The 22,759-nt window shown below is 36.2% G+C and overlaps 3 protein-coding genes and 1 non-coding gene across 8 annotated transcripts; 2 read left to right on the top strand and 2 right to left on the bottom strand.

Annotated features, from left to right (window-relative positions):
• Positions 1 to 61: 61 nt before the first annotated feature.
• LOC133698333 (putative ALA-interacting subunit 4) lies at positions 62 to 4,516 on the bottom strand. 2 transcript variants are annotated; one of them, XM_062121219.1, is made up of 8 exons: positions 3,763 to 4,516; positions 3,218 to 3,276; positions 3,034 to 3,108; positions 2,816 to 2,932; positions 2,615 to 2,685; positions 957 to 1,257; positions 507 to 796; positions 62 to 383 (listed from the first exon to the last, which is right to left on the bottom strand). In XM_062121219.1, exons 1-8 carry the CDS (start codon positions 3,842 to 3,844, stop codon positions 323 to 325), a joined length of 1,056 nt encoding a protein of 351 aa, XP_061977203.1. In that variant the 5' UTR covers positions 3,845 to 4,516; the 3' UTR covers positions 62 to 322. The 2 variants fall into 2 exon arrangements, with proteins under 2 accessions (XP_061977203.1, XP_061977204.1); XM_062121220.1 differs by lacking the exon at positions 62 to 383 and having other exon boundaries at positions 583 to 753.
• Positions 4,493 to 17,077, top strand: LOC133698330 (anaphase-promoting complex subunit 5). Of its 3 annotated transcripts, XM_062121213.1 has the most exons (20): positions 4,495 to 4,835; positions 5,305 to 5,464; positions 5,567 to 5,688; positions 5,897 to 6,146; positions 6,456 to 6,633; positions 6,739 to 6,817; positions 6,908 to 6,993; positions 8,419 to 8,548; positions 8,851 to 8,883; positions 9,616 to 9,864; positions 11,333 to 11,410; positions 11,517 to 11,779; positions 12,706 to 12,765; positions 12,866 to 12,933; positions 13,520 to 13,625; positions 13,729 to 13,870; positions 15,318 to 15,416; positions 15,958 to 16,222; positions 16,338 to 16,405; positions 16,767 to 17,077. In XM_062121213.1, exons 1-20 carry the CDS (start codon positions 4,656 to 4,658, stop codon positions 16,926 to 16,928), a joined length of 2,778 nt encoding a protein of 925 aa, XP_061977197.1. In that variant the 5' UTR covers positions 4,495 to 4,655; the 3' UTR covers positions 16,929 to 17,077. The 3 variants fall into 3 exon arrangements, with proteins under 3 accessions (XP_061977199.1, XP_061977197.1, XP_061977198.1); XM_062121214.1 differs by lacking the exon at positions 12,706 to 12,765; XM_062121215.1 differs by lacking the exons at positions 16,338 to 16,405; positions 16,767 to 17,077 and having other exon boundaries at positions 4,493 to 4,835; positions 16,085 to 16,194.
• A 91-nt stretch (positions 17,078 to 17,168) lies between these two features.
• Positions 17,169 to 21,175, bottom strand: LOC133698331 (sucrose synthase 6-like). 2 transcript variants are annotated; one of them, XM_062121217.1, is made up of 13 exons: positions 20,812 to 21,175; positions 20,530 to 20,684; positions 20,256 to 20,448; positions 20,055 to 20,173; positions 19,764 to 19,980; positions 19,579 to 19,674; positions 19,325 to 19,498; positions 18,958 to 19,241; positions 18,650 to 18,874; positions 17,995 to 18,561; positions 17,769 to 17,907; positions 17,607 to 17,676; positions 17,169 to 17,525 (listed from the first exon to the last, which is right to left on the bottom strand). In XM_062121217.1, the coding sequence occupies exons 1-12, from the start codon at positions 21,034 to 21,036 to the stop codon at positions 17,617 to 17,619; spliced, it is 2,454 nt and encodes an 817-aa protein (XP_061977201.1). In that variant the 5' UTR covers positions 21,037 to 21,175; the 3' UTR covers positions 17,169 to 17,525; positions 17,607 to 17,616. The 2 variants fall into 2 exon arrangements, with proteins under 2 accessions (XP_061977201.1, XP_061977200.1); XM_062121216.1 differs by having other exon boundaries at positions 17,169 to 17,509; positions 20,812 to 21,173.
• A 1,394-nt stretch (positions 21,176 to 22,569) lies between these two features.
• On the top strand, positions 22,570 to 22,662 carry LOC133700262 (small nucleolar RNA Z103). Its single transcript, XR_009843363.1, has one exon. It is a non-coding gene; the product is annotated as a small nucleolar RNA Z103 (small nucleolar RNA).
• The last annotated feature ends 97 nt before the right edge of the window (positions 22,663 to 22,759 follow it).

Below are 22,759 nucleotides of genomic sequence, written 5' to 3'. Positions count from 1 at the left end.
GTCTTTCTGTATCTCAGCAAATAATGTTATTTAACTTGATTATTATGAAAGCAGAAGAAGGTTTGGAAGCTTATAAGGAAGGGATTTATCTGACCAGCGTCGCATCTCATTGTAAAAAACCACAAAGGGCAAAATGAAACGACGAAAATCAGCCTATCATATATTAAGTTAATGACAGTATGTCATTGCATTTATCAGAATGCAAAGCCCTAGATTCCTATATGGAACTGTTGGTTTGGTGTGATAGAAATGAAGCTTGCGCAGGAGCATGGCTAGAAGGTGGATCACAAACTTGCAAATTGACAGAACATGGTTTAGAGTTCTAATTCACATATCCTCCTGGATTCCTGTTCCAAGATAAGTAGGATGGATCGCCAATGGGCCTGCACAAAGCATATAAATAATCTCAAAAGTTAAATATGAATATTTCCATCAAATCATAGGAAGATTTACTTTTGTCAGCAGAGAAAAACGAGCAATTAATAAGATTTTTGAACCGTTCTCACCTTGGCCTTAACACATAAACAAGTATGAAGCACACTGCCAAGAACAAGCACAAGCCACCAACAAAGAGATACGCACTGCCCAAGAAATTATCTTTTCCACCTAAACAACTCGTGGTTGAAAGAACCAGCTTCTTTTTGCCTCCAAAACTGTAAGTATTATAATTATTCTGAATGATAACCGTAATTGTAGTGTTAGCAGGAATGTCCCTTTCTATCTTTCCATATGGTTTTCTGAACGTTGGCAGTGCTGCAGTGCGCATCCATACAATTAGATCTACTTGTTCACTCAACTATTTCATGAAAAACCAGCAACTAGATAGATTTAGAAGGGGGAGAAGGCAAAGAACTACTTGCGGAACAAAAAAAAGGAGGAAAATCAAGTATATTTAATGGATAAACAAACTATATGACAAAACATAAACAAGCAGGGAAGAAGAGGGAGACACTTACAGGTATGCTTGAATTGAGTTTTCCACCCCCAATCAAGCTTCCACTCTGGAAATTTTTAGGATAAACATCAGAACCAAATTTATTCTCCTGGTCACTTTTCCAAGCGATGTTCTTTTTGCTGACATCTAAAACCTCGTTTTTGACTGAAAACCTGTAGGTGTCATTGAACAAACTCCAAGCAACAAGGCCACAGGGAACAACTGGCTGTCCATTTGAAGTGACTGCTTCTGGTTCGCAGGTATCTGTAGCACTTTCACTGGCCTTGCCTCGCAACTGTGTATCACTTCGACTTTTTACATATCTGTAAACCATTTTTTCACATTTCAAATAGCAGAAGCATGTCAAACGATATCAGAACTCAAGCACAAGGTGGTAACAGCCTAAGCAGTACATTGATCACATAGGTGAAGAGCACATTCAACCACAACGAGGTTTCCACAATTGATGAAAATTTATCAGTAACTTATGAGGGAAAAGTTCATATCATAGCAAAGTAAGGAAACCCAAAATGATTCAAAATCTCTAAGTGAAACTTTAATTCAAATTCACATATTGTGCATATTAACAAAAATGGAAATGGTAATATGGGTGCAGACCAACAGATCAATCCAGACTCTCAAATGAGAATGAGCAAATAGCTAGAATGGTAAAACAAATTATTTATAAGTACAACATCACTTGCAATGCAGCCTACATAACCAAAGTTGAATTGTCAACTCCAAATTTGACCTTAGTAGTGATTTTTCTACTTCCCTTTCCATGCTGACAAATGTTTATCTGGGTTCTGGGATTTGTCCAAAGAAAATTTTCCATGAGGATTTGCATAATTGCAAGTTTCACCAAATTGAGGAGTGAAAACCATCTAATTTTATAGAGAATGGGGAATGAACAATCAAGCAGCTAAAAATATCACCAAAGAGTTCTGTATTACTAGCAGACCATATCATCAACTGAGCTAAATTCAAATTTCACAACCCGTAAACAGCATAAGTGTAATTTGCTAGGAAAGGAAATGCATGAATAATTTGTAAATTCCATGCGCAAGCTCAGGAACAGACAAGAAAATATGGAGAAAGCATACAGCTGACAACATCAGTTACGTTTTTGTATTTTATTATGTTTTCTAAGTTGAGCAAGAATTGAAACACTTTTGCTCTTTCAAATTCTCAATTCCATCATCTGATGTGACAATCCACATATTTAACAGCTTTGTCTCTATTTTTTTTCCATTCCTCTGATAAGTCAAACCTCCATAGTAGCACAGAATGTAAGAATGGGAGAAATTGAAGACCACAGAAGGTAGTTGTTCTTCAATTAAACGCCTTGGTGATCTCAAGAATAACAACACGCTTACCATATAGCCATGATTAGATGGATAAGTATAATCATGATGAAGTCCCTCTTTTCAAGGTGTCATAAGCCTGTACCACTTTTGAAGGTCTTACAGGTCAAAGCAACCTTAGAAGAGAAGCTTTCATACTAAAAAATAACTCAAAATAAGTGTATTTAGCAGGTGTAACATCAGATTTTCTGAGAACAACAACTTGCATGGAGGAAAATGACATTTATAAATCTAATCCCTTAATGAATAAGAAAAGTTATTACCCTATGAAGAAACATAAAAGGCACACAACTATAAATATATATCCTCTACTTACCGGCGATGGTTTTGGTAATAGTTATCAAGCTCGTAATAGATGAAAACAGGACTTTTCATATGCTTTGGAACCTGAAAAGGTCTTTAGTTAAGGCATCTTGAAAAAAAATGAAAACACAGCTTGGATTGAAAGAAGGAAGATGGAAATAAAAGGGAGAATCCAAATTTCTTTAAGAACATCAAGTAAGGAAATTGGGCTAACATTGAAGGTCCTAGTGCACGTCTTGTTTGTTTCGCTGGCTTGTATGTAATGTAGGCTGTTATTTCTATAAGCAGGAGGAATGCAATCTGTGTCATATCGTTCCACAATTTCCACCAACTAGATATTGCAAGATGGGGAACAAACAGAGCTTCATGTTAGTGCCATCTAATAAACAAGGCAATTAGCAACGAAATCAAACAAGATTAAATTAGACATACATGTTCTGATGCAAACAAGGAAGCAAGGCCTATAGGGATAAACACAACTCCAATAACAATGAATGATGAAATGACCTGAAAGCAATCAAGAATAAAGGTACGAGTAGTTAAAAAACAAAGAACAGTAATAAACTAAAGCAGCAGAAGACAACAGAAATCAACAGTAAAATATTCTAGGCCATACCCATCCTGGAGTTAAAATAGGTTTACACGCAGAAAGCTCTTGCTGTGTGAATCTAGAATCTGCATCCACCAAGAACAAACAATAATCAGTCCAAAGATTTTCACTCGGAATCACAGGCCATGATTTGATTTTGCAAAATCCAGCACCCACACGGAAATTGAAACAGCAGCATTTCAACAGGTGTAAGCATCAGATGCGCCGGATAAAAATGCAATGCAGGTAAATATACACGTAAAGAACCAACATTTTAATAAAAACCATTTATTGTTTACCAAAAAATAAACTAATCCACAGATTTCCAATAAAAAACACAATCACAACCTCTATAATTCAATAAGAACCCAACAAAAGCAATCACCTTTACAAAAACAAGCAAAAACCCATTTCAAGAAAATTAAAAAGATCAAGACTTTCCCAATTACCAACAAGATTTAACATAAAGGGTAGTGATAATTCAAATCAAATCAATAAAAAAACCACAAAAATCATAAATTGGAACATATTGGATTTCAAAAATAGAAGAAAAGAAAGATCGATTTTCATACATTTGGGTTTATTGTTCTTGGTAGAAACAGCAGCAGAAGAATCATCCTTGCCTCTACCACCAAAGCTTGTTGCTCCTTTCATATTTTTTTTTTTTGGTTTTTTATTCTCACATCAAACCAAGCCTCAATATAAAAATAAAATATCAGTTAATTTTGATGGTCAAAAAAGAAAGCAAAAGGACACCTAATTTATCTTCTTCTTTTTTTCAATTAAGATGATTAATGGTTTTTTAATTTTACCTTTTTGAGGTTATTTTATCTGTCTCTTTGTTTTTTACTGGTAAGAAAATAAATAAAAATAGAAAAATAAATCAGCCTAAAAAAACAGAGACATATATTCAGGAATGAGATGATTGAAGTTTGGTGGCATGAGTAGAACAACGGTTGGATGATTTTTTGGATCGACAGAATGTTCATACTTGAGAATAGTTTGGAAGAAACAAAGCCAAAAACAGACTTAGATTCAAAGCCATTGAGACGAGTCCATCCATAGATGTCCTCCTGCAATTTATTGATCAGGGATTGCAAATGTTCTTATTGAATTATAATACGTATTTTATTTTATTTTTACCAAATTAAAAAAATATACATAAATTAAATGCACAAAAACTTGTACAAAAAACTTTTAAAGGTAAACTAAAATAAAAAAAAAACAAATGTTATTTAATACAAAAAAAAACCTCAAATTGAAATCATACCCGTAATTTTATTTTTTTAAAAGAATAAATCATATTCATGTTGTTGAGAGAAAAAACCAACTTGTTTTTAGTTTTTTAAAACATTTATTTGCCGGTACTTTTCGAAACCCCAAAAATCCCAAAACCCCAAAACCATCTCCATCAGTATACCAGTCACTTCACCAAATCTCTCAACACTGAGAAAGAAAACCCAAAATGGCATCGCCACCGCAGCCACCTCCGATGACAAACGCGTTTGCATTGACACCACACAAAGTCTCAGTTTGTTTACTTCTTCAAACCTACGCGTTACCTGCTCAAACAACACCACCGTTCCCTTTCTCCTCCGTCTCTCAACACAACCGTCTTGGGCTCTACTTATTAGCCCTCACAAAAGTTAGTACTGTTGCGAAAGTCATTTTTTTTTAGAAAGAGTCTTAAGGCAGTGTTTGGTTCGCTTATTATTGGAAGTCCAATTTTGATTAACAATTGCTTTTTAATTGTATTGGATTTGAATTTAGAGATGTAATGAATAATGGATTCCATTTAGAATTTTTAATTTCTCGTTTTTTGAAGGAAAAATGTTTGTTGTTGTTGTTGTTGTTGTTGTATTTTAAATTCTGGAAAGAACCAAACATGTCCTTAAGTGATTAAGCTTTTTAATTTTGGATTTCTTTTTATAAAATTTGAATCTTTTGATGATTTTGAGTAACGGGTTCTGTTTAGAAACTTTAATTTCTCGTTTTTTAAAGGAAAATAAAGGATTATTTTGTATTTTCAGTTTTTAAGCGAGCCAAACATGGCCTTAAGTGCAAAAGAATAAAATTTTGATTTTTTGATAAAATGTGTGGATTTGATGTTGCAGTCTTATGATGATATATTGGAGCCAAAGCTAGAGGAGTTGTTGAATCAATTGAAGGAAATCAGTGGGTCATTGGGGCATTGGTTGATAGATCATTTGACAAGCAGGTTATCATCTTTATCAGCGCCGGATGATTTATTTAGCTTCTTTACTGAAATGAGAGGTTAGTTTCTGGTCCTTTTTAATACCCTTTTGCTTAATTCTTTTTGTTGGGTTTTATGTGTTTGTGTTAAATTAGTTGGAAGTTTTCGTGTTGTGGTGTCAGGGATACTTGGAGGATCGGATTCAGTTGTTATGGAAGATAATCAAGTTATTTTGGACCCAAATAGCAATCTGGGATTGTTTCTCCGTCGTTGCATTCTCACATTTAATCTCTTATCGTTTGAGGTATTGCTGTATTCTTGCTCGTGGTCATAACTGTTCATTTGTTTAGTGTTCCATCATGCTTGATATGATCATTGTTTTCCTCTAAATGAAATCGAGAAGGCAGAAAGGCAGAAACTTGATTTTGAATAAGAAGTGAAATTGAATGATTTGATGCTTTCTTTTTATTGTTTGCATGGCTAGGTGTTTATGATTAAAAAATGTAATGCAGGGTTTGTGCCATCTTTTGACAAATATTGGGAGTTATTGTAAAGAAGCCATGTCAAGCTGCATGCCATATGAGACACGGCTTTTAGATGAGTCCAGTAATGATTTGGAGACATTATCAGAATATGAGAACATGGACTTGGAGAATTTCATGTTCGGAAAAGTTAATGAAGAAATTGAAGCAAGGAAACAGGCCAGTGAAAGAGTTCCTTTTCACCTTCATGGGCCTAAAGCACTTTCTGGATTGGTTGAAGGTATAATAATTATCTGTTATCTACTTGTGCTGGCATGCACACTTGAAGATTGAGCACTTTTCATGAAATATTATGATGGTTTTTTCTCCTCCTTTAATATCTGGTTATGGGTAGTTTAACCCAACAGATCTTTTTGTTACTTAACTTTTGTGGTGTTCCACAAAAATTCACTTAGTGATTTGTGAATTTATATTGCATGCAAACACTGTGGATCTAAAACTATGTCCAAATTTCTGAGTATTCCTCAGTTTATTAATGTGATGAAGATATTACCATCAGATTTTGAGAATGATAAATCAAAACTTGCAGATATAGAGGTTGTTGCAGATCCAAGTTCCAAACATGGTGACAAATGTGGAGAAACTAGTGCATACGTACATCCTCCAGGAAATGAATTGAGAGATGTTGATCCCTATGGGGAGATATTCCTAAGAACAAACTGGCAGGTACAAGGTTACTTAATGGAGCAAGCAGATGCAATTGAAAAGTAAGTGTCACAACCAACTGCTATTAATATACTGTTTCTTCACTGTTTAAATTGCAGTTTAGTTTGAAACTGATAAATTAATATCCCGTTTTTTTCTGGTTGCAGGCATGACAGTTCTTTCTCTTTAAATTCTTTTGAGCTTGTTTTAAGGCAGATTAAAAAATTGGCACCTGAGCTACATCGTGTAAGTTAGCATGTTTATTTATATTGGTGAGCCTATTATATGTATATTCATTTGTTTTGTAATCATTTTTTATGGATGCGCTTGATCCAGGTTCACTTCTTACGATATTTGAACAGCCTGTATCATGATGATTATTTTGCCGCTTTGGATAATCTTCATCGCTACTTTGATTATAGGTAACAAAAAGATTCAGCTGTCTATATAACTCCGGAGTGCCAGAATTTAAATGCTCATTGGAACTTATATAATTTATCTGTTTTTAATCGAGGTCTCCACTTGGAAATTCCAGCGGCACCATGGTGTCTGCAAAAAGTTCCATTTGTTAATCAGTAGCCCCCTTTTTTTCTCCTCATGTTTTCACACTAGTTAAATATAGAGTCAAAATGCTCATATCCTCATCTGGAGAAGTTGTGGGTACAGGAATCTCTTCTTTTGTATCTTTCCCATTTAATCTATTGCCGCAACTTGCTCTATGTTAATGCTTGAATATTTAAATTTCTTATTTTAGGGGGAATTAACTTCTTGCAGCTAGCAATTTCATGGAGTCTCTCCAGAAAAACTCAGGATCTTCTATTGGTTTTTCAAATCCATAGTTTTGATTTTCTTTGAGAGTTAATACTTTGATGTGGGCTCCAGAGGGGTCCCCTCATACTTGGACACCAAGTCAATTGTACCTGGACAGCCAATACACCATCTCAGTTTCGTTTGGATGATGATACTTAGAGAGTTAATATTATGGATTTTTGATAGGTTTGGGGGCCTTACAAGGCCGATCTACTGATACATGTTATGTCTTGTGATAGATGGGAGAAGCAAAGTTATCTATTAACTAGGGATATGTAGAACGTGCTATTACTTAAGTGTACACTCGGTTTCACTAAATGGGGTGAAGGTTTTGTTCTTACTGCATTTGGCGGGTTTTGGGAGGAGGTAGCATTGTTAAATTCTCTGTAGATGTTTTATGTTTGTATTTGTTTGGTGATAGCCACCGGAGTAATGTTGAGGATTTTCAAGGATCTCTATTTTAGCTAGGCAAGTTTTGTTGGATGGGGTCACTTTCTTCTCTTCCTTTTGGTGCATTGAGTTGTGGGCCTTTCCAGGTGTTTTTCCTTAAACATGTTCTCATGAGCAGAGAATCAATGTGCCTTAATTTGAATGGAATTGAATGACTAATGGTAAACAAAATGTTGGAGTCAATACCTTCAATGCATGATTTCTTGTTCTTTTTAGTAACACAATAACACCTTCAATACCTTCAATGCGTGATTTCTTGTTCTTTTTAGTAACACAATAATACCAACATTTCATCAGATTTCTCTCTATTTTTTTCTTTTCCTCAAAGGTTATTCTTTAGGCTGGACTGATTGGTCATTGCTGTTGCTTATGAAAACCAAAATATGTTGAAGAAAATTCAATTTTGTGTAGGCCAAGTGCAATTTATCAAACTTCATTTCACCTTGACAATCACCACTTGGAATAGATGGTATCTTTGAATTAGTTATATAATTGACACCATCTGTAATCTTTTTCCTATCTCAAATGAACTTATTTTATACTTTGGGTAAGAAAGTGGCCTTATTTTACCAATGTTGTCACCAAAGTGCAGGGGCCGAGGGATTTGATTCAGCTCCATCTTCTTCTGGGTCCAATAGCTCTGGAAGATATGAGATTGGTCTGATATATTTGGGGATGATGCATTTACACTTTGGGCATCCTAAGCAAGCTTTGCAAGTAAGCATGAGAAAAATCTCTCTTGAGAAAAACTGGTAATTATTGTACTAGTTTTGCCTAATTCTTACTGACTGAAAACTTAACAAGTTGGATCTCTGCAAGCTCACCAAAAGTTTTTGGTTCAGAACTTGATTTTGAGCTAAAGCTTCAATTATGCTAGCTTGCCAAATCTCAGGGAATTATTGGGTGGTCAGGGATACTTGAGTTTGCTTCATTTGAGTCCAATTAGGGGCATGTGAAATGTTCTACTTTTCATGTTTGTGATTGTTTCCATTCAGTAATTGTTTTGCTTGTACTTTCAGGTTTTAACTGAAGCAGTTCGTTTTTCTCAACAGGTAATCTCCTTATTTAGTGTTTTTTCACACTTCTCAAATCATGATTCTTATATTCATGCACATGTATGTACTTTTGTGAAAGCTATTTCTGCATTTTGAGGAATATTTTTTTTTTTGTGGTTCTTTGGACAGGCATCTAGTTGGGGTGATGCTTGAGCTTGAATTGAATGATTTATTTAAGCTACCAAAATTTAAAATGCTTACCTGAATTTTAAAATGCATTACAACAAGGGTTGCCTATCATCCTCTGCACGAATTTGCATAGAAAAATATAGAAACTTGAGAAGATATTAACCTGCTCCTGGGTCTGTGTATTTTCAAACCCTACTACCTTAGCCTTCTTAATATTCCTGGATCTCTAAGATAGGGCATAGTGAGTGTTTTGAGTATTTTACCAAACTGCTTTTTGAAAAAAAAATCAAGAAATGACTCCCTTCTATTTTAAAAACAAAGCCACAATCAGCCTTCCAAATCATGTATTTAAACAAGCACTGTGGACATAACAAATCATATCAAAATGGTTTTCCAACTCGATAGGCTTAATCTCAGTGCTGTCTCCTAGTCTCTTGGTTAAACATAACACATAAATTTAAGGAGATGTGGAATGAATTTTTGTTGTTATAGTTCTTTTTGTTGCAACACAATTTTAGAGGCTTTGCCGGACACTGTAGTGCTGTATCTATTCTTAATTCTAATTATTGTTTGTATGATGATGGCTGATTATTGTTGCAGCAAAGTAGTGAGAGTTGTCTTGCGTACACTTTAGCAGCTATATGCAATGTATTGTCTGAATTTGGTTGCTCAAGCTCAGCAGGAGTACTTGGAACTTCTTTCTCACCTATAACCAGCATGGACACTTCATTGTCTGTTGGGCAACAATTGTTTGTTCTCTTGAGGGAGTCTCTGAAGAGAGCAGAAAGTTTAAAGTTGAAACGATTGGTTGCTTCTAATCATCTTGCTCTGGCCAAATTTGATTTACTGGTGAGACTGGGAATCACTAGAGTTTCATCTTAGCAGCCTATTACTATTATTTTCTTTTCTTGAAGAGTACTGTAGTATATTACGAATGTGTTTAGGCCAGTGTTCTTGTGATAGTTTATTGTTTGTTAAATATGTAGTTTATTGTTCAATATGAAACAGTGGGTCAGTTCTAGAATCTTCTGTTTCTTTACCTGTGTCTTCCTACCTTTATCAGTGAGTTAAAAACCCGGTAAGAGGAGAAAGTGGGCTCACAAATTCTACACAAACGTTTATTACCAAACCTATGTTGTTTCCAGTAGTTTGTTACTATGTTGTGCAAATAAGAAATATTTCAGTGAACAAGGTGGCTGTTGTTCGCTTGCTTTTGTAGTGAGTAGACATGCAAACTAGCATAAAAAACACAGAAAAGAAGCACATATGAAGTTCCTTTTAAATACTGTTTTTGCAATACACGTGCTTGGGACTTATACTGGAGAGTGGGTCAGTCTAGTGCTGATGCATTTGGCTTGTTTTAGAGATTTAAAGGTTGTTTTAATGTTGTGTTTAAACCTATGAGCTGCTAGTCTTATTGTGAAAAGAATGTTTGCATTTTTTTGTGGTAATATTCTGCTCCCAAAACCAAGCAGTATAATGTCTTTGAGGATCCAATTTGTTCTGGTTCTGTGGAAACAATTCATGGGGAGGGCTATATCGTGGACACTGTTAGTTTGTTCCCAAAGTTTGAAGTCACAAATAATATGCAGAAAGAGTGACGAAGTTCTCGTTGGGCTATTAAGTATTAAATTACATGTTGGTAGAGTTAGTAGACATAGAAATTGGCCAGAGATAAATAAATGTCTCTGAGAATCCAATTTGTTCTTGTTCTGTTGAAATATTACCACACAATGCTACCAAATGCTGGTTTGGTTCAAATTTTGAACTTAGACTTGAATATGTTCTGGTTTTGTTTATTGGCTAAATTGTACCAGACCCTTGAACTATTGGTCAAAGTACCATTAGTCCCTGGACCAAAAATTCCATGCTAGTAGTCCCTGTAATTGTTTGATTCAATGTAGTCTGCTATTAGTGAAAATTAGGTTTTCATTCAAATTATTACTGGTTTTATCAAATTTTATTTCAATTTTATTAAAAGAAATATGAAAATATATATTAGGATATTTTTTTAATGAGGTCATGTGACCTTCACATGCCAATTCCATTATAATTTGGATGGAAACCTAATTTTCACTAACACAGACTAAATTGAATCAAATGATTAGTTCAGGGACTACCAGTGCAAACTTTTCACTCCAGGGACTGATGTACTTTGACCAATAGTTCAGGGGGGTCTTGTACAATTAGCCTTGTTTATTTGAATCCATAGCATATTTTAGTTAAATGTTGATTCAGCAGTTGGAGACTTGTGAAAAAGTTCTTTGACCTTTATACTGTCACAAGCTACTTATTTCAGTTATATTTTGATTTGCAGCATGTGCAAAGACCTCTGCTGTCATTTGGTCCCAAAGCTTCCATGAAGCTGAGAACATTTCCAATCAATGTTTGCAAGGTATTTGGTGCCTTTGGTGATTCTATTTACAGTTTTTCTAAATCTTGTAACATGCAGAATTAGTATTTTATGAAAACCCTTTCCGTTTCCTATTTCCTTGTTGCAGGAATTAAGATTATGTTCTCATTTGATTAGCGAATTTGGCTCTGAAAGCTCCACAATGACAACTGATGGTGTTTTTAGTACAACATGGCTCAACAATCTTCCAAAGTCAATGGATTCACCATTGTTGCCCCAAGAGAATGCACATCGAAACAATTGTGATGCACACCGATTCTTTACGCAACTCAGCTCAGTTCCCAAATCTGTTTTGCAATTATTAGGTTCTTCATACATAATGCGCTCCACTGCTTGGGAGATGTATGGCAGGTGAATTAATGAGGACCCTTCAATATTACTTGTCACCTTTTTGTGCATGACTTTTACCTTTTGGTAAAATTTGCCTGCTTATTTCCTTTGAAAAAAACTTTAAACGTGTGATGCATGAACTTGTCTGCCTTTTCTTTCTAATTTATGGATCTGGATATGATACAGATATTAAGGGTACTTTCTTTGTCTGTGCATAAGTGTTATGTGTATATGCATGTCTTCATATGTGTGCGTATGTTGGATAGTTTGGGACTTCTTCATTCCATTATCATAGCATTCACATTTTATTCAACCCATTTGTTACCTGACCTGCATAGCTCTTCTGATGTCTTGAGCAGCATAGAGTAGTCCACTTTTGATTGGGTGGAGGTGAAGCTTCCAATGAAAAATCCTCAGTCTGTTTTTCATATGATTGCCCTTTTGGTTGATGTTGACATTTTTAAATCTTCTTCTCTCTTTTTCTATTTTTTCCGGGATTTATTTTCTTAATTTATTTAGACTTTGAAGCTAGGACTCAAGAAGCGGAACTATATTGTTTATAACTTATTTTTTCTGCTTTTTAAGTTTATCTTTCGATGCTCTGTTGCCTTGTAACTCAAAGAAGATTATAATTAGACATTAAAAAAATGTGACAGTAGAAACTGAGAGATGAAATTTACTAGTCTAGATTTCCATTCCTAGTCACACTTGCATTATGCTCTTTTGAGCACTCCTTTCAAAGATTTAACAAAAGCTCTCTCTTAATAAGGGCAGCTTCATTGTGTTCTTGTTTAGTGCAATCTTACATGCTTGTATTACTTTTGTTGGTTTGTTTGATAATTATTGGACTCTTAATTGGATGTTTTATATCGTGAAAAGCATTTTTTTCTCTTATTGCTTCTAAGTGTCTTGTTTGATTGCTCATGTTTCTTTTTCCTTTTTTAAAGTGCTCCTCTTGCTCGAATAAATTCGCTGGTTTATGCCACTTGCTTTGTTGATGCTTCAAGGTAAACTTTAGCTGAAGTATCAGAAGATTTGTTCATGTGTTGCTATTATTCACTATTCACTATTCCTTTCTTATTCTTGTATTGTGTTGGTTGTTTTAAGTTCATCTGATGCAGCTTCAGTACATGCAAAGCTCATCCAGCATTTAGCAGTATTTCGAGGATATAAAGGTCAGATTGAATGCTTGAACATCTTCCTATTAGCTTCACAGTATGTTCGTAATGCATTTCTGAAACACCATGGGGTTCTTTTATAAACTTTTAGATTTCAATACATGAACCTGTCACTATTCAGAAGCAGTTGAAAGTTTTTGAAATTATCTTATATTTGGCAATTGAATCAAATTCCCAAATTTGTATTTTGCCATCAGGCTGCTTTTTGCTTCTGGCTTGGGAGAAGGGGTTGTAAAGAGCTGACAAGTTGCAGTCTCTTTGTAAACGTTCTCCCTCTGACAGCGTAGCAAAATCTTCCTTCAAAAAGGAAATAATGAGTGTAAATAGGCATATTTCATTTTTGTTTGTATTGGTAAATTTGCATAAACTTGTAGTTTTGAAAGAAAAAAAAAGGTTATACAGCGTAGAAAGTCTTTTTCTTCTCCATAACTCAGCATTTTGTTACATGCTCTTACACGTTCACATTCAAACTCATATGTTAACTATTCAAAAACATGTATGCTTGTGCTCAAAATTGTATGTTTACCATTCTTCCTTGACTCATTGTTTTACTTATTCTGTTTTTCCTTCTCTCTGCCACCAGAGGCCTTTGCTGCTCTTAAAGTAGCTGAAGAGAAGTTCTTAACTGTCTCAAAATCTGTAATTTTGCTACTAAAACTGCAGCTACTCCATGAGTGTGCTTTGCATCGGTGAGGCTACTAACTATAGTATTATACATCTCTTTGATGTATATTAAAATGTTTTGAATTAGAACTTCCTCTTCAACTAAGGTAAAATTACTTTGGTATTCAGAGGAAATCTGAAGCTAGCACAACAAGTATGTGATGAACTTGGAGTTCTGGCATCATCTGTCAGTGGTGTGGACAAAGATCTGAAGACTGAAGCAAGCCTTCGCCATGCTCGCACATTGCTTGCAGCAAATCAATTCAGCCAGGTATACATATTTTGACATGTAAATGTCTTCTACTTGATTTACTTAAATTTTAATGAAATAACATTGAGGGTTAGTGTTTCATGTTGATGGAAATGAGTAATAGTGTTCTTTACCCTGCATGGATTCTTTAGAAGCTAATTCCTGGAAGGAGCAGGATGGCATAATTTACTACATTTCATGAATTGCTAATTTACTGCAAATTCAATGTTGAACACATGCACACGTGTATGTTTGTATGATTATTAGAGCTTAATAAGAATCACGTGCAAACTCTGTGGGTGCTCAGCTTCCCAGAGAATTAGATTTGCATGCTTTATTGTAAAAGCCAACTACTGGAGAGGGGGAGAGAGCATTTGGAAGGTAGGTCTAGGTAAAGTGACCGCCTAATGTCCCAGTTTTATTCAAAGTTTCTGAATCCACAAAGAAATAGGGTTCTTAATCCACAAGAACTGAGAAAGAAGAGGCAAATCTGCCTCTCGCATCCATACACTGCTTTCATATATAACGCACAAAGGCACTTTTGTAGGCACTCAAAAGCCTGGAAGAGTACCAACTAAAATAGGAAATATAATATTTTAAAATAACAACTCTTAATTATTGCAAATATCACTATAAGAAAACTTCCTAAATTACAAAAATACTACAGAACTAATAAATTACAAATATCTTGAAAGTTGATCTTCTTGTACCTCGTCAGCTATTGGTGTTGGTAAGTGACAGCAATGGTGACAATCATGAAGGTTATGGTGTTGATGCGTATATGATAGTTGTGATGGCAAAGAAGGGTGGTAGTGTTATTGATGCTAGAGTTGGTGATGATGGTCAGGGGTGATGGTATTGGTTGTGGGGTGGCAATGGTAATAGTATTGGTGATGATAGGAATGAGTGATGGTGGCATTAATATTGATAGCTAACCAAATTTTATAAACTTTGCGAAGTGGAGACTCCTGCTTCAATACAGAAACCAATAGCTAAATGAGAACAGTATCTGATTAAACTCGTAACTGAACATGGAAATGCCTGCTAATCACAGCACCAATTGAACAAAATTTAGAAGTCTCCTGGATATCTTTTTCATTTGTACCCTGTAGAGTGCTAGAGCCAAGAAAACTAAATCAATCCCAATAATCAGTCCACCATAACCATGTGTGTATGCTGGAGTCCATTGGTTTCTGGGTTAAGTGTTGTATTAATGGACGGTCCTGTAAAAGCTGAATCAAATGAAGTTTTATGGTGGTAGAGCTGGTACAGAAAGTAGAAAATGAGGCTGTAAACTAAACAACAAGCACGAGGCAATAACCAAAAGATTATTCCCTTTTTGCAAGTCGGTACTGCATCTTCCCTTCCTGGATGTCTCACTATTCATTCCCCAAACTGTTTAATTGTTTTTCCATGGCTTTAGGTTCAGTAATATTCCTTTCCTTTCTGATATGTCAGTCTTTTGCAGGCTGCCGCTGTTGCACATTCTCTCTTTTGCATGTGTTACAAATTCAATATGCAGGTTCAGAATGCCACTGTTCTTCTTTTGCTGGCAGAAATTCACAAGGTACAATGACAGATTTGATAAGTGTTGATAGATTTAGCTTCCTTTGAAGAGACCTATCTTGTTATTTCAAGATGTTGGAAAACTTTTGCACGATGCTATTGTTAAACTTGGTTTTCTATTCCTCTCCTAAATGAATAGGGGAAAGGGGGCAAAATACACCCATTAGCTTGCCCGAAGATGAAATGGAAATATTAGACAGAGGACTTGCACATGGTGACCTCTGATTACCCTGAAGGGCCATTGAATTTCTTGACACTAACTTGGTCAATCTTGCAGTGTTTTCTTTATTTCCCCTGACATCGATGCATTTGGATATATGTTATCATTTGAATGTATGTCTGTAGGTATACTTTTGATGAGCAGGCAAACTCATTGTATCCGTTAAAGCACTATTATGTGGTTAGTTTGCAAAATAAATCTGGATGGATGAATTTAGCCCTTATAGGGGCTATCCGTCATGTGGTAGTGTAGTGAATTCTCTTTGGAATATTTACATGTCGAAGTGCAGAAATGATATAAAACTTCTTTTACGTGTCATCAGAAATCAGGCAATGCTGTTTTAGGCCTTCCATATGCATTAGCAAGCCTCTCATTTTGCCAGTCATTTAATTTGGATCTACTCAAGGCATCAGCCACTCTTACCTTGGCTGAGTTGTGGCTCTCATTAGGATCAAATCATGCAAAGAGGGCTCTGACCCTTATACATGGGGCTCTACCCATGATTCTTGGTCATGGAGGGTTGGAGCTCCAAGCGAGGGCTCAGATCACTGAAGCAAAATGCTATTTATCTGATCCAAGCTATTCAGGTTCCACTCTCTCATCTCCATCTCTTTTTCCCTAGGGGAAGGGGGGCTCATTGTTGGGTTAAACATTTTTTTTTTTAATTCCAAAATAACTTTCTTTTTTGTTGAATTTTCTCAGTTTTTGAAGATTCTGAGGTTGTGTTAGATCTTTTGAGGCAAGCTTCTGATGAGCTTCAAGTGTTGGAGGTTTGTGGATGTCTGAATATAAGTATTTGAATATCATGCATTTGGTTGTCAAATATAGGAGTTTCTTTTGTCCAAATTCTGAAAAAGATTACATGTTTTTTTCTTCGGCAATCAAAGATTAGTACTTTGGTTCCATGTTATTTCAGTATTTGCAATATTACATATCACCTATTCTGCAACTTATCTAAACACAGGATATTGTTGGAGTGTTTTTCTGCGCAGACTTCCTTTTCCTTTTCTACTTGTAAAATTTAACATTTTCACACATGTTTATTAACCTAAATTTTCCAGAACATGGCAAAAACGCCGGCTCTTTCTTTAGGGTTTCATTATTATAATTAGTGTTGCTTTTTTTGGACAGTATCATGAGTTGGCTGCGGAAGCTTTCTATTTGATGGCCCATGTATTTGACAAACTTGGGCAACTTGAGAGGAGAGAAGAAGCTGCAGCTTCATTCAAGGAACACATGATGGCTCTAGAGAATCCTCAGGATGAGGATGATCCTTTACTGAACATGTTGTGAAGAAAATTACAGTTGTATTTCATGCAAGTTAGAATCCTGGTTATTTTAACAACAGTAGCTTTTACTTACTATGCTTTCCACCATGTAACATTTCTCTGGAGAACTTGAGATGCGTATATGAGAATTAAGATGCGTACCTTGATTCATAATTTGTGTCCATCAAGAGGGTGTATTATTCCTGAGCTTACATTATAGAAGTGTGCGAAGAGAATTTTTGAGTGCTATTATGTGCTAGATCAGTTACCAAATTTCACACTTAAAATCTTCATTATTATAAAATTTAAAACTCTCGACAGTTTATTACAGTACACAGCCAATTTTTTTATTTTCAGTGATCATACACACTGAAGTTGAATTCAGAAAGTAGTAGATAAAAAACATTATGGATAAACATATTAAGTAACGTCAGGTGGCACAGGATGATTGCTGTCCTGATCCATGCTTCCTGATTACAGCTTAAGCTCCAAACAACCTGGATGTAGGGTGAAAATGGTATGGGTTCCTTTACTGCGGGATCCAAACAAATTTGCTATTCAGGTTTGTAGTAGTGCCTCTGCAATCACGACTGAGCTCGTCTTGTACTGCACGATTCAAAATCTGCAAGTTAGCTTGCATGTAATGTTAGAAGAGTGAAAAAAGAAATTGCATCAAAGAAATTGTCCAGAAAAGAATTGGTACTTTTGGAGGATCAACTTCCTTGCTTTGCTGGCTTTTGAGCTTCTTCAGTTGGGATAAGCACATTCATTGCCTAGAAGTGTTACATGAGGGGCATGTGAAAATTTTCAGGAGTCCTGTTATTGTTGATTGTAAAGCTGTAAGTAGAAAGTAGAGAGTGCGTACCAATCTCCTGAATTGAAGATTATAGAGCATCTGGATGTATCTCTGCTTGGCTAGTTTCTGCTCCTTGTTGAGCTGCCTCCAGAAACTATACATGTTACCCATGTTCAACAATTTCTTTGCATAGATCTTCCATGTATAGCTGCAAAACAAAGCGAATAATGATTCGGTTAGTAAACATAAGGGAAAGAACAAAATTGAGGATGTTGTATGTCGCAAGTGTACTTACCATTCGTTTATCCGTTTCAACCCTTCTGCCGCAAACTTATTCCAGTATCCTGGATCCACCTTGCACTTCTCAAAGAAATCGGCGATAATGTTGCTCGACTCATCTCCATTTTGGGGATCAATATGGAATCCTGAGATCCCGTCAACGATTATTTCAGCTGGGCCTCCTTGGTTGGTTGCGAAGGTGGGCAATCCGCAGTTCATAGCCTCGATGACTGTGAGTCCAAATGCTTCATAGAGAGCTGGCTGCACGAAAGCTCCCTTTGTATCAGCGATACAACGGTACAGTTCTCCATTGCGATTTCTATCAGTCTGAGCTGCTATCCATCGGAACTGACCGTTGAGTCGGTACTTCTTTATCAATCCATGCATCTTCGTTATTTCAGCCATTTCTTCTCTGTCTTTAGATTTGTTTGGATCAAAGAATCCACCAACTATAACAAGATTAACTAAGCCTCTCAGTCTCTTGTTCTTCCCATACCACTCGGTTAGTCCAGTAAGGTTCTTCACTGTATCGAGCCTTGCCATCGAGAAGATAATAGGCTTCTTCTTGTCCTCTAAATATCCACTGTTGTTCAAATAATTTCAGATAAGATGCTGGGCAGTTCTAGTGATTCTTAATGACGATCTTAAGTAAATGATCTCTGAGTACTTACATGTGTTCATCATTGACCACTTTGCTATACAACAATTCTTCAATGGCAGGATGAAACTGTGTAAATCGACTTTGTTTCTCCGAGTATGGGAAATAGACAGATTGATCAGCCCCAGGTGCAGCAATGTTGAACTTCGGATCAAAGACGTTGATGCCAGATACGACTCTGCAGAGCCCTGGCAGTGTGAAGGAAGCATGGCTCTCATACTGCCCAGGTCTATCTTTGCTGCAAACAATATAACATGGTTCTTAATACATTTTTATGGTTTAATGGAGAATTATTCAGAGATGCGTGGATAATTTTCTTACCTTCCTGCAATCTCCTGATATGTACTTGCTATGATGAAATCGGTTGCATTCATGGCAATTGTATCAGCCATAAATTGGCATGAGAAGTGATACTTAGGGTCTAATTCCTTCCACTTGACATCTGAATTTTCGTACTTCGTCTTCTCCAAAGCATGTGCAATAGTTGCCTGAGTTATCCCAAGTTTACTAGCCATGAGAGTTGCTGCTAAATTCCCATCAGTGTAGTTTCCGATGATGAGATCCGGCTTTCCTTGCATGAGGTCTAGGAGCTTGGTTATAACATCCTGATATAAAAACAGACGAGTACATTCAATAATGACAGGAACCCCCAGAAGATGAATGAATTATCTGATAGTTCAAAACATGCCTGAGTAAACTTCTCGAGATAGGGATAGACATCGAAACGAGAAACCCACTGGCGGAGGACCTTATTTTCTATGCTGAATGGCACCCTAAGGATGTTTGAATGCTTGGTGCCATTAATCGACTCCAATTCCTGGTTGCACTTTGTTCCCCGAGCTTCAGGAATGAGTCGCGTGACCTGTTTAGGCAAGAACATGATTAGACAAACTCCTGAAACCCTGATTATTTAGTCATTCCTTGTGAGGTTAATGAACTTACCACAACAATTTGAGGTTTTATGTTAAGTCCTTGTTGCTCAATCCTAAGCAGCAATTCATCTTCCAAGGCTTTAACTTGGTCTAGAATGTAGACCACCTGTTTAGAGTAGTAGCGCAGGTTTGTGATCGAGAATAGCAAGTATCAGTAGGCTTGTTTTTACTGCATCAGGGAATTGAAATTCATACCTGTCCACCAGTATCTGGCAAACCGAGGACATCTGCTTGACCAAAGTAACCGTGAGGAGAGAAAATTACAACATTGAATACAGTTGGCAGCCTGCTAAAAAATTTCTCCATGTTCAATGGATCCGGTGCTTGGAGAACTTCTGAGAGACATCTCATCGTCTCCTTCACTCTCTCTGCAGTATTACCCCATCCCTTCTCGAAGCCCCACAATTTGAAGCTGCGAAACAAAGAGCATCAATTTCCAGGGTCTGATAATGTGAAATATCAGTGTCTGATGACAAAAATGTTCACCTTGTCTCAAAATTCTGATATTGGGTGTCCTTCGGAAGTCCTGAGAGGTAAACTTCAGCAACTATCAGTGCCATCCGAAGCTTTCTGACAGGGCTAAGGGTCTCATTTATCATTAGTTTCTGCAAATTCAGAGGCATCAGAAATCATATATACAAGGACTTGAAACCTTCTGTATAGAAAATGAAGTTGTCTCGTTCATACTTCTCCTTCATGATTCAGAGATAGCAAGTAATCCACCAGAGGCTGAGCACTCTCCAGGCAGCCGCTTAGCTTTGAAGTTGCAAACTTAGAAACAAAACCAAGTCCATTTCCAATGGAAGAAGATAAGGTCAAGTGAGGCACAGAGAAATCAAATGCTCCGAAATCGACTTCCAATGCATTAGCATCCTTTGCCCTGCAAAGACAACAGGTTTTTGAGTAGAAAAACTCGGTCAAATACTGAAGACTAAACAGAAGTGTATAGACTATAGCGTACCAGTTCTCATCATATATCATTTCCTTGAATTTCAAGTAGTCTGTAGCAGTGATGCCCTCAACCGAAAGATCAGCAGAGTTCACCTTCACAAATTCCCAGAATCCAGGGCTTGGTCTAATGGATAAAGCTACATAAGGTGGATTAACAACTGCTTCCTGCAAATCATAGGAGTAATTATATTACACTGATTTCAAAAGTTCCCCAAGGATAAAAAATGAAACCCATGTAAACTAAAAGGATGAAATTGCGTTTTACCAAAAAAGAAATGACCAGAATACAAACCTGAATAGAAAACCAAATGTCACCTAGTAAACCTTGCAGGACCCTGGTTCTTTCAACCTGATCATCTATAACATTCTCCATTTCATCAAGTAATTGCTGAAGCTTCATTGTTCTCCTTCCCTTTTCTATGTACTTGGCAAAACATCTCTTCATGTGGTACCTGCTTTGTTTCAAGGCTTCTGGCATGTTGTCAGCTATAGAGTCAGACCTCTTCAAGGTTGCCATTTGTAGTAACGCTCTGTTTTTTGGCCACAACACGAGTTTTGAAGGTAAGAAAATGGTCACAGAATGTTTTTGATCAACTCTTGTTTAGAATAACCAATTTATAGAGCGATGGTACGTGTTTGATTGGTGCATGAAAATGGGTTTGCTTTGGTTGTAATCAAGTGATTGGCTGGTGGATTTTGTTCTCAGGGTAATGGATGCTTAAAGGCGGGTGCAAGAGGAGGAAAAGAAAAAGAAAGAAATTTGAAGAGCTTCGAAGAGATTCTTGGTTACTAAAAAAGGCTATCACTCAAAGCGATGCTCAATATTCTTTCCTTTCCGTGCTCGCAAGGAAGAACTAGGGAAAGAATAGGTGAAGGCCCCAGCACAAATTTGCCACTTTCACCTCAAATCTTTGTCTTTCTTTTAGATTAAATCTCTCACCAGATCAAGAAAAATGACAATTTACTTCTTTATTAACTTCAAATTTCCCAAATGCGTGATTATTATCATCAAACAAAACAAAAGACACAAAAACAACAAGAAACAAGGGACACGTCTCTCTATTTTTCTGTTGCTTGTTCGAAAGCTAGAAAAATGATGTTGTAGCTTCTTAACCATTCCGGTTTGGATCCATATTCAAGCTCGAGACCTTCTAGTTAGGTAACTCTTGACTCATTCCAAAATTAGTGGTAGGGGAAAAAAAATGGATACATTGGACCACAAGTCTTAATACTTGGCAATTGCATGCACACGAAACTAGCTTTTTGTTTATGTTGGAAAGAAATAGGGTTTGGTATTTTTTGGATTTTGCTACAAAGCAAAAGCAAAACGATAACGGAGAGGAAAATAAAAGGTTTGGTTTTGCAAGCATTTTTTTTGCTTTTTTTTTATAAAATAAAAAAAATATTTTGATATTTTCTAGAAAAGGATGAATAACAATTATATGCAAAAAAAAAAAAAAGAGAGAGAGGAAAACTAATTAATAATTTGAGTTGTTTGGGGACTTATTCGATACGACCCAAACTCTCCTAAGATCCACTCATTTGTTGGGTTTGGGCACGGTCCAGCCCAAGCAGCCCGAAATCGAACTCTATTCTGCCTATACGTCGGTACACGTGGCAGAAGCCCACATGCTCTAGGTCTAGGGTTTTAGAAACAGCAGCAAACCCTCCCTTCCTTCGCCTTTATAAACCCCTGTTCCCAAGACATTCAGGGCCTCATTCTTCTACACCATAAGCGTCTCTGTAGACTGTCCAATTTGTTGTCTTCTGATTTGCCTGCTTGGCTTCGAATATTTTCTTTCTTAGGTCAATTAAGTAATTTTTCAATGCTTCATCTACTGATTTCCAGCGGTTTTTACAGCATAAGCGTTGCGTATGAGCTGACGCTATATGTTATTTTCCGTTTCTGCAAAACCCATTTAGGAGTTCATTAGATTTTTACAGTTCATTAGATTTTTACACTATGCCCTCTGTTTTATGCATATTTGGAGATGTTTTATGATTTGTTTTTTTATTTTGATTTTTTAAAAAAAAAATTAGTAAGGCGGAGATGGAGGTGATGATTATTTCCCCAGATGATCGAAGGTGAACAAACTGAGCGATTTTTCTCTTTCGAGAGATCCAAGCCAGATTTCTGATCCATCTTCAACTTGATTTTATTTTATTTATTTATTTTTAAATAAAAATTTACTTTTGATAATGTTAAATGATAGAGTTTGGAGAAACATTAATGGAATTGA

This window comes from Populus nigra, chromosome 7 (genome assembly GCF_951802175.1).
Source record: "Populus nigra chromosome 7, ddPopNigr1.1, whole genome shotgun sequence".
NCBI lineage: Eukaryota > Viridiplantae > Streptophyta > Magnoliopsida > Malpighiales > Salicaceae > Populus > Populus nigra.
The sequence above is the reverse complement of the archived record's forward strand: the minus strand, read 5'-3'. Positions and strand labels throughout refer to the sequence as shown.

Bases quoted from the DNA above. Each gene is read 5' to 3' on its own strand.
- LOC133698333 (XM_062121219.1), bottom strand. From the start codon at position 3,844: ATGAAAGGAGCAACAAGCTTTGGTGGTAGAGGCAAGGATGATTCTTCT. The intron at 3,109-3,217 runs GTATGGCCTAGA...GATTGCTTTCAG, and splicing joins CTATTTTAACTCCAGGATGG to GTCATTTCATCATTCATTGT. The intron at 384-506 runs GTGAGAACGGTT...TGCTTTGTGCAG, and splicing joins GTTTATGTGTTAAGGCCAAG to GCCCATTGGCGATCCATCCT.
- LOC133698330 (XM_062121213.1), top strand. From the start codon at position 4,656: ATGGCATCGCCACCGCAGCCACCTCCGATGACAAACGCGTTTGCATTG. The intron at 12,934-13,519 runs GTCAGATTGAAT...CTCTGCCACCAG, and splicing joins AGTATTTCGAGGATATAAAG to AGGCCTTTGCTGCTCTTAAA. The intron at 15,417-15,957 runs GTACAATGACAG...ACGTGTCATCAG, and splicing joins TGCTGGCAGAAATTCACAAG to AAATCAGGCAATGCTGTTTT.
- LOC133698331 (XM_062121217.1), bottom strand. From the start codon at position 21,036: ATGGCAACCTTGAAGAGGTCTGACTCTATAGCTGACAACATGCCAGAA. The intron at 19,981-20,054 runs GTGAACATTTTT...TTTGTTTCGCAG, and splicing joins TATCAGAATTTTGAGACAAG to CTTCAAATTGTGGGGCTTCG. The intron at 19,499-19,578 runs GTAAGTTCATTA...TTGCCTAAACAG, and splicing joins TAAAACCTCAAATTGTTGTG to GTCACGCGACTCATTCCTGA.